General features: G+C 41.2%; 1 protein-coding gene across 1 annotated transcript; it reads left to right on the top strand.

Annotated features, from left to right (window-relative positions):
- Positions 1-4,717: 4,717 nt before the first annotated feature.
- On the top strand, positions 4,718-5,311 carry LOC131997076 (uncharacterized). Its single transcript, XM_059367356.1, has one exon. The coding sequence runs from the start codon at positions 4,718-4,720 to the stop codon at positions 5,309-5,311; it is 594 nt and encodes a 197-aa protein (XP_059223339.1).
- Positions 5,312-11,317: the final 6,006 nt, after the last annotated feature.

Raw genomic sequence — 11,317 nt, 5'->3', positions numbered from 1 at the left:
TATATTATCTGATTTCGCTGAAATTTGCAACAGTGAGTTATTTTAAGCCTCCCGACATCTGATTTAAATATGGATTAGATCGGTCCATATTTAGTTATAGCTGCCATATAGGCCGATCTCCCGATAAAGGGTCTGAAGCCCATAAAATCTTTATTTATTACCCGATTTCGCTGAAATTTGAAACAGGGGGTTATCTTAAGCCTCCTAAATTCTGACCTAAATATGGATCACATCGGACTATAGTTAGGTATAGCTGCCATAAAGACCTATCTCCAGATAAAGGGTCTAAAGCCCATAAAAGCCTTATTTTTTTAACCGATTTCGCTGAAATTTGAAACCTTGAGTAGTTTTACCCCTCCTATCATAGGACCTAAGCGTGATTCAGATCGGATTATATTTAGATGTAGCTGCAATATAGACCGATCTGCCGATAAAGGGTCTTAAGCCAATAAAAACCTTATCTTTTAACCGATTTCACTGAAATTTTAAACCTTGAGTAGTTTTAGTCCACCCGCTATCCGACCCAAATATGGTAAAGATCGGACTGTATTTAGATATTGCTGTCATATAGACCGATGTGCCGATTAAGCGTCTGAAGCTCATACAAGCTTTATTTATTACCTGATTTTGTTGAAACTTGTAATACAAAATTCTACAGTGAATTATAATTATTAGCCCACTCAATATCCGTGTCGAATTTGGGTCCATAAGTTATCCAATTTTTACCGGATTGTGCCGAATGGGGGGTTTTCATATATACCCGAGGTGGTGGGTATCCAAAATTCGGCCCGGCCAAACTTAGCGCCTTTTTATTTGTTATTTTTTTCATATTGTTGAACGGCATTAACTTATATTTCGTTGATTTTTCTTTAAATATATATTTAGAAATTTGTCTATCAAAAATTTTCGATTATTAAAAATTTCCCTAAAACCTTTAAATAATTCACAAAATTGCCATTCATTCAAACAATTTTCATTGTCTTCTCTTAATTATAGCAAAATTGAAAACTGTCAGATTGTCATTTACATTCGCTGGGGCATATTATAGGCATTTAAATGAAATTGTCCTTCAAGCCATGGATGGTTTTTGTTGATTTAAAATATAAAGGACGTCATTTTCAATTTCTCTATGAATATTTTGTATTATTTATGAACATGCATATAACAACAATGAACATTCATCTGAACCTTTACTAATTTAATGCCCTTTTCTTTGGTTCCCATTTCAGGTATGGTAAATGTTGACCTTTTCGTTTTCACAGGAAGCATTGGCAAGGTAAAACAGTTTTTGTTACCTGCTTGATTTGGTAGGAGTATTTAATAACATTTTAGGGGTTTGTACATTGATTGTGGGTATTGTTGTGAGATGTTGCTGGTAAAGTCAAATTCACTGAAATTTTTTGTGAAATTTAACTATTTGATATCATCTCAACAATATAACAGGTAAAACCGTGTTAGTCCATTAACGACGAATGAACAGGAAAATAGCTTAAAATGGAGCACAAGATAAGAAATCCCAATGCACATATTTCATTTGTATAAAGTGGATCAAAAAAGATACTTGTGCCAAATTTTAAGGCAATCGAATGAACAGACAGACGAACAGACAGACTAACAGAAAAACTAGACAGACGGGCAGACAGACTAACATAAAAACTAGACAGACATACAGATAAACGGACAGGCAGACGGATAGATGGACAGATGGGTATTCTGAGAGTTGGACGGAAAGACTGATAGACGGACAAACAATAAACCTCGGACAGGTAGACGGACAGGAAGACAGACAGACAGACGGAAGCACAGATAGATAGACAAACGGAAAAAGCAAAATCGAATTAGAACAAGTAAAAGCATGCTAAGTTGGCCAGGCCGAATCTTGGGAACCCACCGAATCTGCTAAAAATTCATACAAATTAAATTTAGTTGAAGGGCATAATTTTATTCTACATACCAAACTTCTGCCAAACCAGCAAAAATTAAAGCTTCTAGGAACCGAGAGACCCGTTTATATGGGAGCTATATCAGGTTATAGACTGATTTGAACCGTATTTAGAACAGTTGTTGGAAGTCGTAACAGAACACCAAATGCAAAATTTTAACCAAATCGGACAAAAATTGCGGCTTATAAGAGCTGAAGAAGTCAAATCAGGAGATCGGTTTATGTGGAAACTATATAAGGTTATAGACCGATTCAAACCGTACTCGGCACAGTCATAACAGAACACTACGTGCAAAATTGTAGCTAAATCGAACAAAAATTGCGGTTCTCAAGGGCTCAAGAAGTCAAATCGGGACATCGGTATATATGGGAGCTATATCCAAATCTGAACCTATATGGCCCATTTGTAATCCGCATTGACCTACATCAATAATAAGTTTCTGTGCAAAATTTCAAGCGGTTAGCTTTACGCATTCAACCGCTATCGTGATTTCGAAAGACAGACGGAAGCATGCACAAGGCTAGAGTGACTCAGAATGTCGAGACGATCCAGAATATACATACTTTATGGCGTCGCAGATCAATATTTTGAGGTGTTAGTGCACCCCCATCCTATGGTGGTGGGTTAAAAAAACATTTCATTTATTCTAAATAAATTTTAGAATTAAATATTTTTGTTAACATTTTTTATACCCTCCACCATAGGATGGGGGGTATACTAATTTCGTCATTCTGTTTGTAACTACTCGAAATATTCGTCTGAGACCCCATAAAGTATATTTATTTTTGATCGTCGCGACATTTTATGTCGATCTAGCCATGACCGTCCGTCCGTCCGTATGTCTGTCGAAAGCACGCTAACTTCCGAAGGAGTAAAGCTAGCCGCTTGAAATTTTGCACAAATACTTCTTATTAGTGTAGGTCAGTTGGTATTGTAAATGAGCCATATCGGTCCACGTTTTGATATAGCTGCCATATCAACCGATCTTGGGTCTTGACTTCTTGAGCCTCTAGAGGGCGCAATTCTTATCCGATTTGAATGAATTTTTGCACGAAGTATTTTGTTATGATATCCAACAACTGCACCAAGTATGGTTCAAATCGGTCCATAACCTGATATAGCTGCCATATAAACCGATCTTGGGTCTTGACTTCTTGAGTTTATAGAGGGCGCAATTCTTATCCGATTTGAATGAATTTTTGCACGAAGTACTTTGTTATGATATCCAACAACTGCGCCAAGTATGGTTGAAATCGGTTCATAACCTGATATAGCTGCCATATAAACCGATCTTGGGTCTTGACTTCTTGAGCCTCTAGAGGGCGCAATTCTTATCCGATTGGAATGAAATTTTGTACGACGTGTTTTCTTATGTTATCCAACAACTGTGCCAAGTATGGTTCAAATCGGTCCATAACCTGATATAGCTGCGATATAAACCGATCTTGGGTCTTGAATTCTTGAGCCTCTAGAGGGCACAATTCTTATCCGATTTGAATGAATTTTGGGACGACGTGTTTTGTTATGATATCCAACAACTGCGCCAAGTATGGTTGAAATCGGTTCATAACTTGATATAGCTGCCATATAAACCGATCTGGGATCTTGACTTCTTGAGCCTTTAGAGGTCGCAATTATTATCCGATTTGCCTAAAATTTTTTACGACGGATCCTCTCATGACCATCAACATAAGTGTTTATTATGGTCTGAATCGGTTTATAGCCCGATAAAGCTCCCATATAAATCGATCTCTCTATTTTACTTCTTGAGCCCCCAAAGGGCGCAATTCTTATTCGAATTGTGGTCCAAACCGGACCATATCTTGATATCGCTCTAAAAAGATTTGCTCTGCAATCTTTTCTTATATCCTTTTTTGCCTAAGAAGAGATGCCGGGAAAAGAACTTGACAAATGCGATCCATGGTGGAGGGTATATAAGATTCGGCCCGGCCGAACTTGTCACGTTTTTACTTGTTATTACTTTGTCCGGAGTCGCAGTCGAGAATTCGAGTATTTTCTCCGACTCCATGATTTCGACTCCACGACTCCGACTACATGACTCCTACTTTACGACTTTACGACTCCCACTCCCCGACTCCCACTCCCCGACTCCGACGCCACGACTCCGACTCCAATACTCCGACTCCAATACTCCGACTCCAATACTCCGCCTCCAATACTCCGACTCCAATACTCCGATTCCAATACTCCGACTCCAATACTCCGACTCCAAGACTTCACGACTCCGACTCCACGACTTCTACAACACGATTTCACGACTCCGACTCCAAGACTCCGACTCCAATGCACCGACTCCACGACTCCCAATCCCCGACTCCGACTCCACGACTCCGACTCCACGACTCCACGACTCCGACTCCACGACTCCGACTCCACGACTCCTACTCCACGACTCCTACTCCACGACTCCGTCTCCTCGCATCCGTCTCCACGCATCCGACTCCACGCATCCGACTCCACGCATCCGACTCCAAGACTCCGTCTCTGCAGCCCTGCTCTGTACCAAAGTAGTGGTTTAGAGTATAAATACTTTTGTGGTGATAGGCTAGCTACTTTGGACTACTGGTACGAATAAATGGCAAAAGTCACGTTTTTGCCCTAAATCTGAAGGCAGAGGCCTACGAAAGATAATAACAGGCCATAACAAGAAATATCCATTGATTCGTATATATGTGGATAAGAAAAACTTTCTGTAGTTCATCAAGATCTCCACGACTCAGAATCCACGACTCCGACTCCAATACTCCGACTCCATGACTCCGGTTCCCACTCCACGACTCCCACTCCCTGACTACGACAACACGACTCCAGCTCCACGGCTCCCACTCCCCGACTCCACGGATCCGACTCCACAATTCCGACTCCTAGACTACGACTCCGACTCCGACTCCACGACTCCGACTCCACGACTCCGACTCCACGACTCCGACTCCACGACTCCGACTCCACGACTCCGACTCCACGACTCCGACTCCACGACTCCGACTCCGACAACACGACTTTACGACTCTGACTCCAACTCCCACTCCACGACTCCCACTCCCCGACTCCTACTCCACGCATCCGACCCAACGACTCCGACTCCATGCATCCGACTCCACGACTCTGACTCCACGACTCCGACAACACGACTCCGACAACACGACTTCACGACTCCGACAACACGACTTCACGACTTCGACAACACAACTTCACGACTCCGACAACACGACTTCACGACTCCGACTTCAACTCCACGACTCCCACTCCATGACTCCGACTCCACGACTCCGACTCCACGCCTCCGATTCCACGCATCCGACTGTGCAGCCCCGGTCTTCTTTAAGGCAGAAGCCTACGAAAGATAATAAAAGGCCGTAACAAGAAATACCCATGGATTCGTATATATTTGGATGAGAAAAACTTTCTGTAGTTCCTCAAGATCTCAAATCAAAAGATATGTTAATATGGATGCCATCCCATACCAATATTCTCAATGTCAGATGTCGGAGATGGGAGGGCCGATTCTTGCGAAATTCAGTTTGGGCTTTTATGCTAAACCTACAGATTTTGGGTTGGCGCATGGGAGGAGACTGCCCCGACCGAAGGGGATACATGAACCAATGATGACATTGAGAATCTGCAATTAATTTGTTATTCAATTTTGGGGTCAAAACTCCCCCCAAACCTGACATAATCACTGGCCATAGTAATATGGAACTCAGATGAAAGGTATTTGGTAGTGGAGCAAGGAATTGATATCCATTTTCCGGGCCATGCGACCACGTCAATATGGGGCTTAGATCTCGAATTTCATATCCGAACTTGGGGCAAAAACTCTAAAGGGCCGCCTAAATTTTCCTTAGGTAATTTTTGGCCAAAGTTTTCTATAAGAATTCAAATACAAATAATTTTTGTGACCAAATTAGGGAAGTACAAAAAAAAACGAATATAAGAATTTAATAATAAAATTTTTTTTGAATAAAAATTTTAACAATTTTGTAAGGAAATAGCATTTTGTTTCAAAAATCAAACGCAAAGGTCATAGAGGGAAGTTGGAATTTGTTTGAAGAGATATTGCTAAGTGGAAAAAAAGCTTACAGCGAACAGTCTGTCAGTAGTATTGTAGTTAGGATTTCGCATAGTACAACAGGCTATGATCTGTAGGGCGGTCAGACGGACAGACATAGTTCACGATGGTGCCGATAAGATAAAACAAGTAAAAGCGTGCTAAGTTCGGCCGGGCCGAATCTTATATACCCTCCACCATGGATCGCATTTGTCGAGTTCTTTTCCCGGCATCTCTTCTTAGGCAAAAAAGAATAAAGAAAAGAGTTGCTCTGCTATTAAAACGATACAAGATATGGTCCGGTTCGGACCACAATTAAATTATATGTTGGAGACCTGTGTAAAATTTCAGCCAATTCGTATAAGAATTGCGCCCATTGGGGCTCACGAAGAAAAATAGAGAGAACGTTTAATATGGGATCTGTATCGGGCTATAGACCGATTCAGACCATAATAAACTCATTTGTTGATGGTCATGAGAGGATCCATCGTACAAAATTTCAGGCATATCGGATAATAATTGCGACCTCTAGGGGTCAAGAAGTCAAGATCCCAGATCGGTTTATATGGCAGCTATATCAGGTTATGAACCGATTTTAACCTTATTTGACACAGTTGTTGAGAGTAAAAAGAAAATACGTCATGCAAAATTTCAGCCAAATCGGACAGGAATTGCGCCCTCTAGAAGCTCAAGAAATCAAATCCCCAGATCTGTTTATATGACAGCTATATCAGGTTATGAACCGATTTGAACCATACTTGGCACAGTTATTGGATATCATAACGAAATACTTCGTGCAAAAATGCATTCAAATCGGATAAGAATTGTGCCCTCTAGAGGGTCAAGAAGTCAAGACCCCAGATCGGTTTATATGGTAGCTATATCAGGTAATGGACCGATTTGAACCATACTTGGCACAGTTGTTGGATATCATAACAAAACACGTCGTGCAAAATTACATTCCAATCGGATAAGAATTGCGCCCTCTAGAGGGTCAAGAAGTCAAGACCCAAGATCGGTTTATATGGTAGCTATATCAGGTTATAGACCGATTTGAACCATACTTGGCACTGTTGTTGGATATAATAAGAAAACACGTCGTGCAAAATTTCATTTCAATCGGATAAGAATTGCGCACTCTAGAGGCTCAAGAAATCAAGACCCAAGATCGGTTTATATGGCAGCTATATCAGGTTATGAACCGATTTGAACCATACTTGGCACAGTTGTTGGATATCATAACAAAACACGCCGTGCAAAATTTCATTCCAATCGGATAAGAATTGCGCACGCTAGAGGCTCAAGAAGTCAAGACCCAAGATCGGTTTATATGGCAGCTATATCAGGTTATGGACCGATTTGAACCATACTCGACACAATTGTTGGATATCATAGCAAAACATGTCATGCAAAATTTCATTCCAATCGGATAAGAATTGCGAACTCTACAGGCTCAAGAAATCAAGACCCAAGATCGGTTTATATGGCAGCTATATCAAAACATGGACCGATATGGCCCATTTACAATACCAACCGACCTACACTATTAAGAAGTATTTGTGCAAAATTTCAAGCGGCTAGCTTTACTCCTTCGGAAGTTAGCGTGCTTTCGACAGACAGACGGACGGACGGACGGACGGACGGACGGACGGACGGACGGACGGACGGACGGACGGACGGACGGACGGACGGACGGACGGACGGACGGACGGACGGACGGACGGACGGACAGACGGACGGACATGGCTAGATTGACATAAAATGTCACGACGATCAAGAATATATATACTTTATGGGGTCTCAGACGAATATTTCGAGTAGTTACAAACAGAATGACGAAATTAGTATACCCCCCATCTTATGGTGGAGGGTATAAAAACCCAATTATGGAAACGCGTCCACCTGTGGGGTGACATGTGTCCTGTTTTGTCTGAGGAACTGGCAATTTTTTCATTTTTCAAGAGTCATTTAACAATATCTCGTTTGGGTGTTGCATTCGCTTGGTTATTAAGGTCGACTTGAAAAGCTAAAATTTTACAAAATTTTCATTAAAAAAATCATTTAAAAATTTTTTCTATACATTTTCTATAGGAATACAATTTTTAACAAAATTTTCCATAAAAAAATTTAACACAAACTACTTACGAAATGCTTTATTAAAAAATGTTTTCTTGGTAAACATATTTCACCTCATACTCTTTGCCTTTTCATGTAATCTGCAGAATTATTTGATGACTTTGCTGGTTACTTACATAGCCGATTTGTCTTCCAAAATCTCTCTCCTTGTTGTTGGGGTTTCCTTTCATTTAATGAAATCAATCATACATCAACTTATCAACCTTTATTGTCTCCACACACACACACACACACACAAGATACACGGAATGATGTTTCATTAAACTGTTGTTGTTGTTAATAAATGTTTGATAAATGAAAATTGATTAAGGACATCGCATCAATCGCCATTGATGCTACTCAATGTTTCAGGCTCCCATTGAAACCTTGGATTGAAACACAGCAGGGATTAATAGGATGATAATAAAGTTTGAAACTTAAACGGCAATGGGTGAGTGTAAAATGTGTGTTCATGCATGTAGCATTGTTATGACATTAGAAGACATACAAATATGGTTAAATGACAAGGGGATACTTGGCAATTGAGATGATGATGGGCATTAAAACTTTCTTTACGTGGGAGTGAAGAAAATTCTAAGGGAAGGCGTAACCTTTAAAATTTTTTTCAAAATTTCATTTCTGTAGGAAATTTTGTCAACATTTCATTTCTATAGGAAATTTTGTCAACATTTCATTTCAATAGGGAATTCTAACAAAACTTCATTCTATAGGAAATTTTGTCAAAATTTTATTCCTAAGAAAGGTTAAGGTTAAGTTAGGTTTAGGTTTTGGTAGTCTGCTATCAAACTCGGACGTTTTCGTCCATTGTGATACCACAGGAACGGAAGAAGAACCATCCAGATCGCTTTAAAAAGTCCAACTACTTGCGAATGCTCAAATCCGCTAAATGGGACAGGTTCTCAAAGAAGTGAGAACCTAAAACCTGGAACTCCTTCTGACTGCCAGTGGAGGACACACGCGCAGAGGGTGTAGTATCTTCTTCTTCGATATCCTCACAGCTTCTGCAAAAGTCGTTACTGGCAACCTTCCGTCTGTCAGCATGTTTTCCGATTAGACAGTGACCTGTCATGACGGACACAATGACTGAGACTTCTGTTCTAGCCATTGATAGCAAAGCAAAGACCTCTTCAAGCCTAGATTAGGCCACATAGTTTTGGAATGCTTGCAGCCCCATCTTTGTGATCATCTATCATTTGTTGGCCTTCGGGACTGGTCCTGAAATCTTAGCTTACATGCCGTTAGAGGCATACCCACAGATTCCAGTAACCATGGAATGTGTAGGGTAGTTCCTGCTCTCGCAAGCTCTTCCGTTTTGCAACTCCTTGGGATATCTCTGTGGAGCGGCACCCAGAACAGGTGAATTTTGAACTGTTCAGCCATCTTGTTGAGAGATGTGCAATAGTCGAGGGCGGTTTTTGTGTTCAGAAATACGTTCTCTGAGAAGATATTTTGCCAATCGTCGTAATGACATTACATCTTAGCCTTGCACCACTTCCTTACTTGCAAGGATCTCCGCTTGATACACACTGCTTTGGTCAGATAATCTTTTCGATACGACCAGTTCTAGAGTACACCCCAAAGCCTAGCTGGTTGTCTGATTTGGAACAATCCGTATAGAAGTCTATGTAACTTCTGCTACCAGGGATATCGTAGTTCCAATCGGTTCTATCAGGAATAGTGGTACAATAAATTTTTATCAAAAAGCGGCTCAGATAGGGTGTAATCGAAACTGCCTTCTAAGTAGCCGACTAGGTCGTGAAGGGCTGTTTTAGAGGATTTGCCTTTACTATATGCATGCTGCTACCGAGACAGGCGATCTCCAGGGATCTTTGCCCTACGATATGTCTCTATCGACTTCTTTTCAGCATAAAGGATGCCAGACTAATAGGACGAAAATATTTCACCTTCGTTTGGTTAGGTTTTCCTGCTTTCGAAATGAAAATGACCTTCGTGCCCCTCCATCCCACATGTATTTAGGACATGCTGATACAAGCTGAGTATATCTCCCTAAGCCAGGGAACCAGTCTAACACACACAGCTTGTAATTCAACCGGTGATACATCAGGGCCTGGCGACTTAAAGGAGTCTTATCGCCCAAAGTATTTTCGGTTCAGACACATTTTCCCCAATAACCTCTGACGTGCATTCGTAGGTGACAACCGTTGGAGAATTTCCCGGCAAATGTGCACCAGCTAGTAATTCTAGTGTTTCCTCATTAGACAATGTCTATACTTTATCCGATTTCTGAATATATCGCACTGTAATAGGTCTCGAGAATAGAATCTTCCTTAGCCTAGAGGCCTCAGAATTTTCCTTAGCCTCCACGGAGCTGCAGAATTCTACCCACGGTGTGTTCTAAGCCTTTCTCAGCTCGCCCTTGTATTATCTTAGCTCAGCCTTATAGACGTCCCAAACGTGTGGTGCTCTTGTGGCTTTCGCTCTGTTGAAGAGTTTTCTAAAGTCCTTGCTGAGACCATCCAGTTCTGAGGTCCACCATGGCGATCGCTGTTTGCCCTTTCGCTTGGCACTAGGACATGCTTATAGAAGCGAGTCCTTCAGGGCCTTTGTGATCCTCTTGACCATTACGTCTATATCCTCCGTAGTTTCTAACTCCTTTTCTGGTCTACAAAGGATAGACGTGCAGATTTTGTGCCGAAATTTATCTCAATCCGTCTTTCTTCTGTTTAGCCGAGGGGCCTTTTATGCAGTACTTTCTCCAAAGCTGAAACTTATATAACGATGGTCAGTGAAGCTCTGGTCATCAAACACTTCCCAGTCGCATATTCTTCCACTTATATCTTTCGATACAAAGGTTATATCTAGTACCTCCCGCCAGTTCCAGGTAATAAAGGTCAGTTTATCCCCTTTATTAAAAATCGTCAGATTGCAGCTCACCCGTTTCGTTGACATCCGAACTTGCCCATATCTGGTGATGTGCGTTAGTATCACTTCTTACAATGAGGCTCTTCCTCCCTGCAGAAGAGTGACTTCAACCAGCAACTTAAGGTTTGAAGGCGGCATCTCTGAATCGTGTGCCATATATAGGGAAGCCAGCCAGTAATGAGACTTATTTATTTCAAGGCTGGCTACTGCTGAATCTTCAGTGCTTATCGATGAAAGAAGAAAACATTTAGACTGCTCTTTGCAAGAATATAGGCTCGGTTCTCCC

Source organism: Stomoxys calcitrans, chromosome 4, assembly GCF_963082655.1.
Source record: "Stomoxys calcitrans chromosome 4, idStoCalc2.1, whole genome shotgun sequence".
Classification (NCBI taxonomy): Eukaryota; Metazoa; Arthropoda; class Insecta; order Diptera; family Muscidae; genus Stomoxys; species Stomoxys calcitrans.
This window is presented reverse-complemented; position numbering and strand designations above follow the sequence as displayed.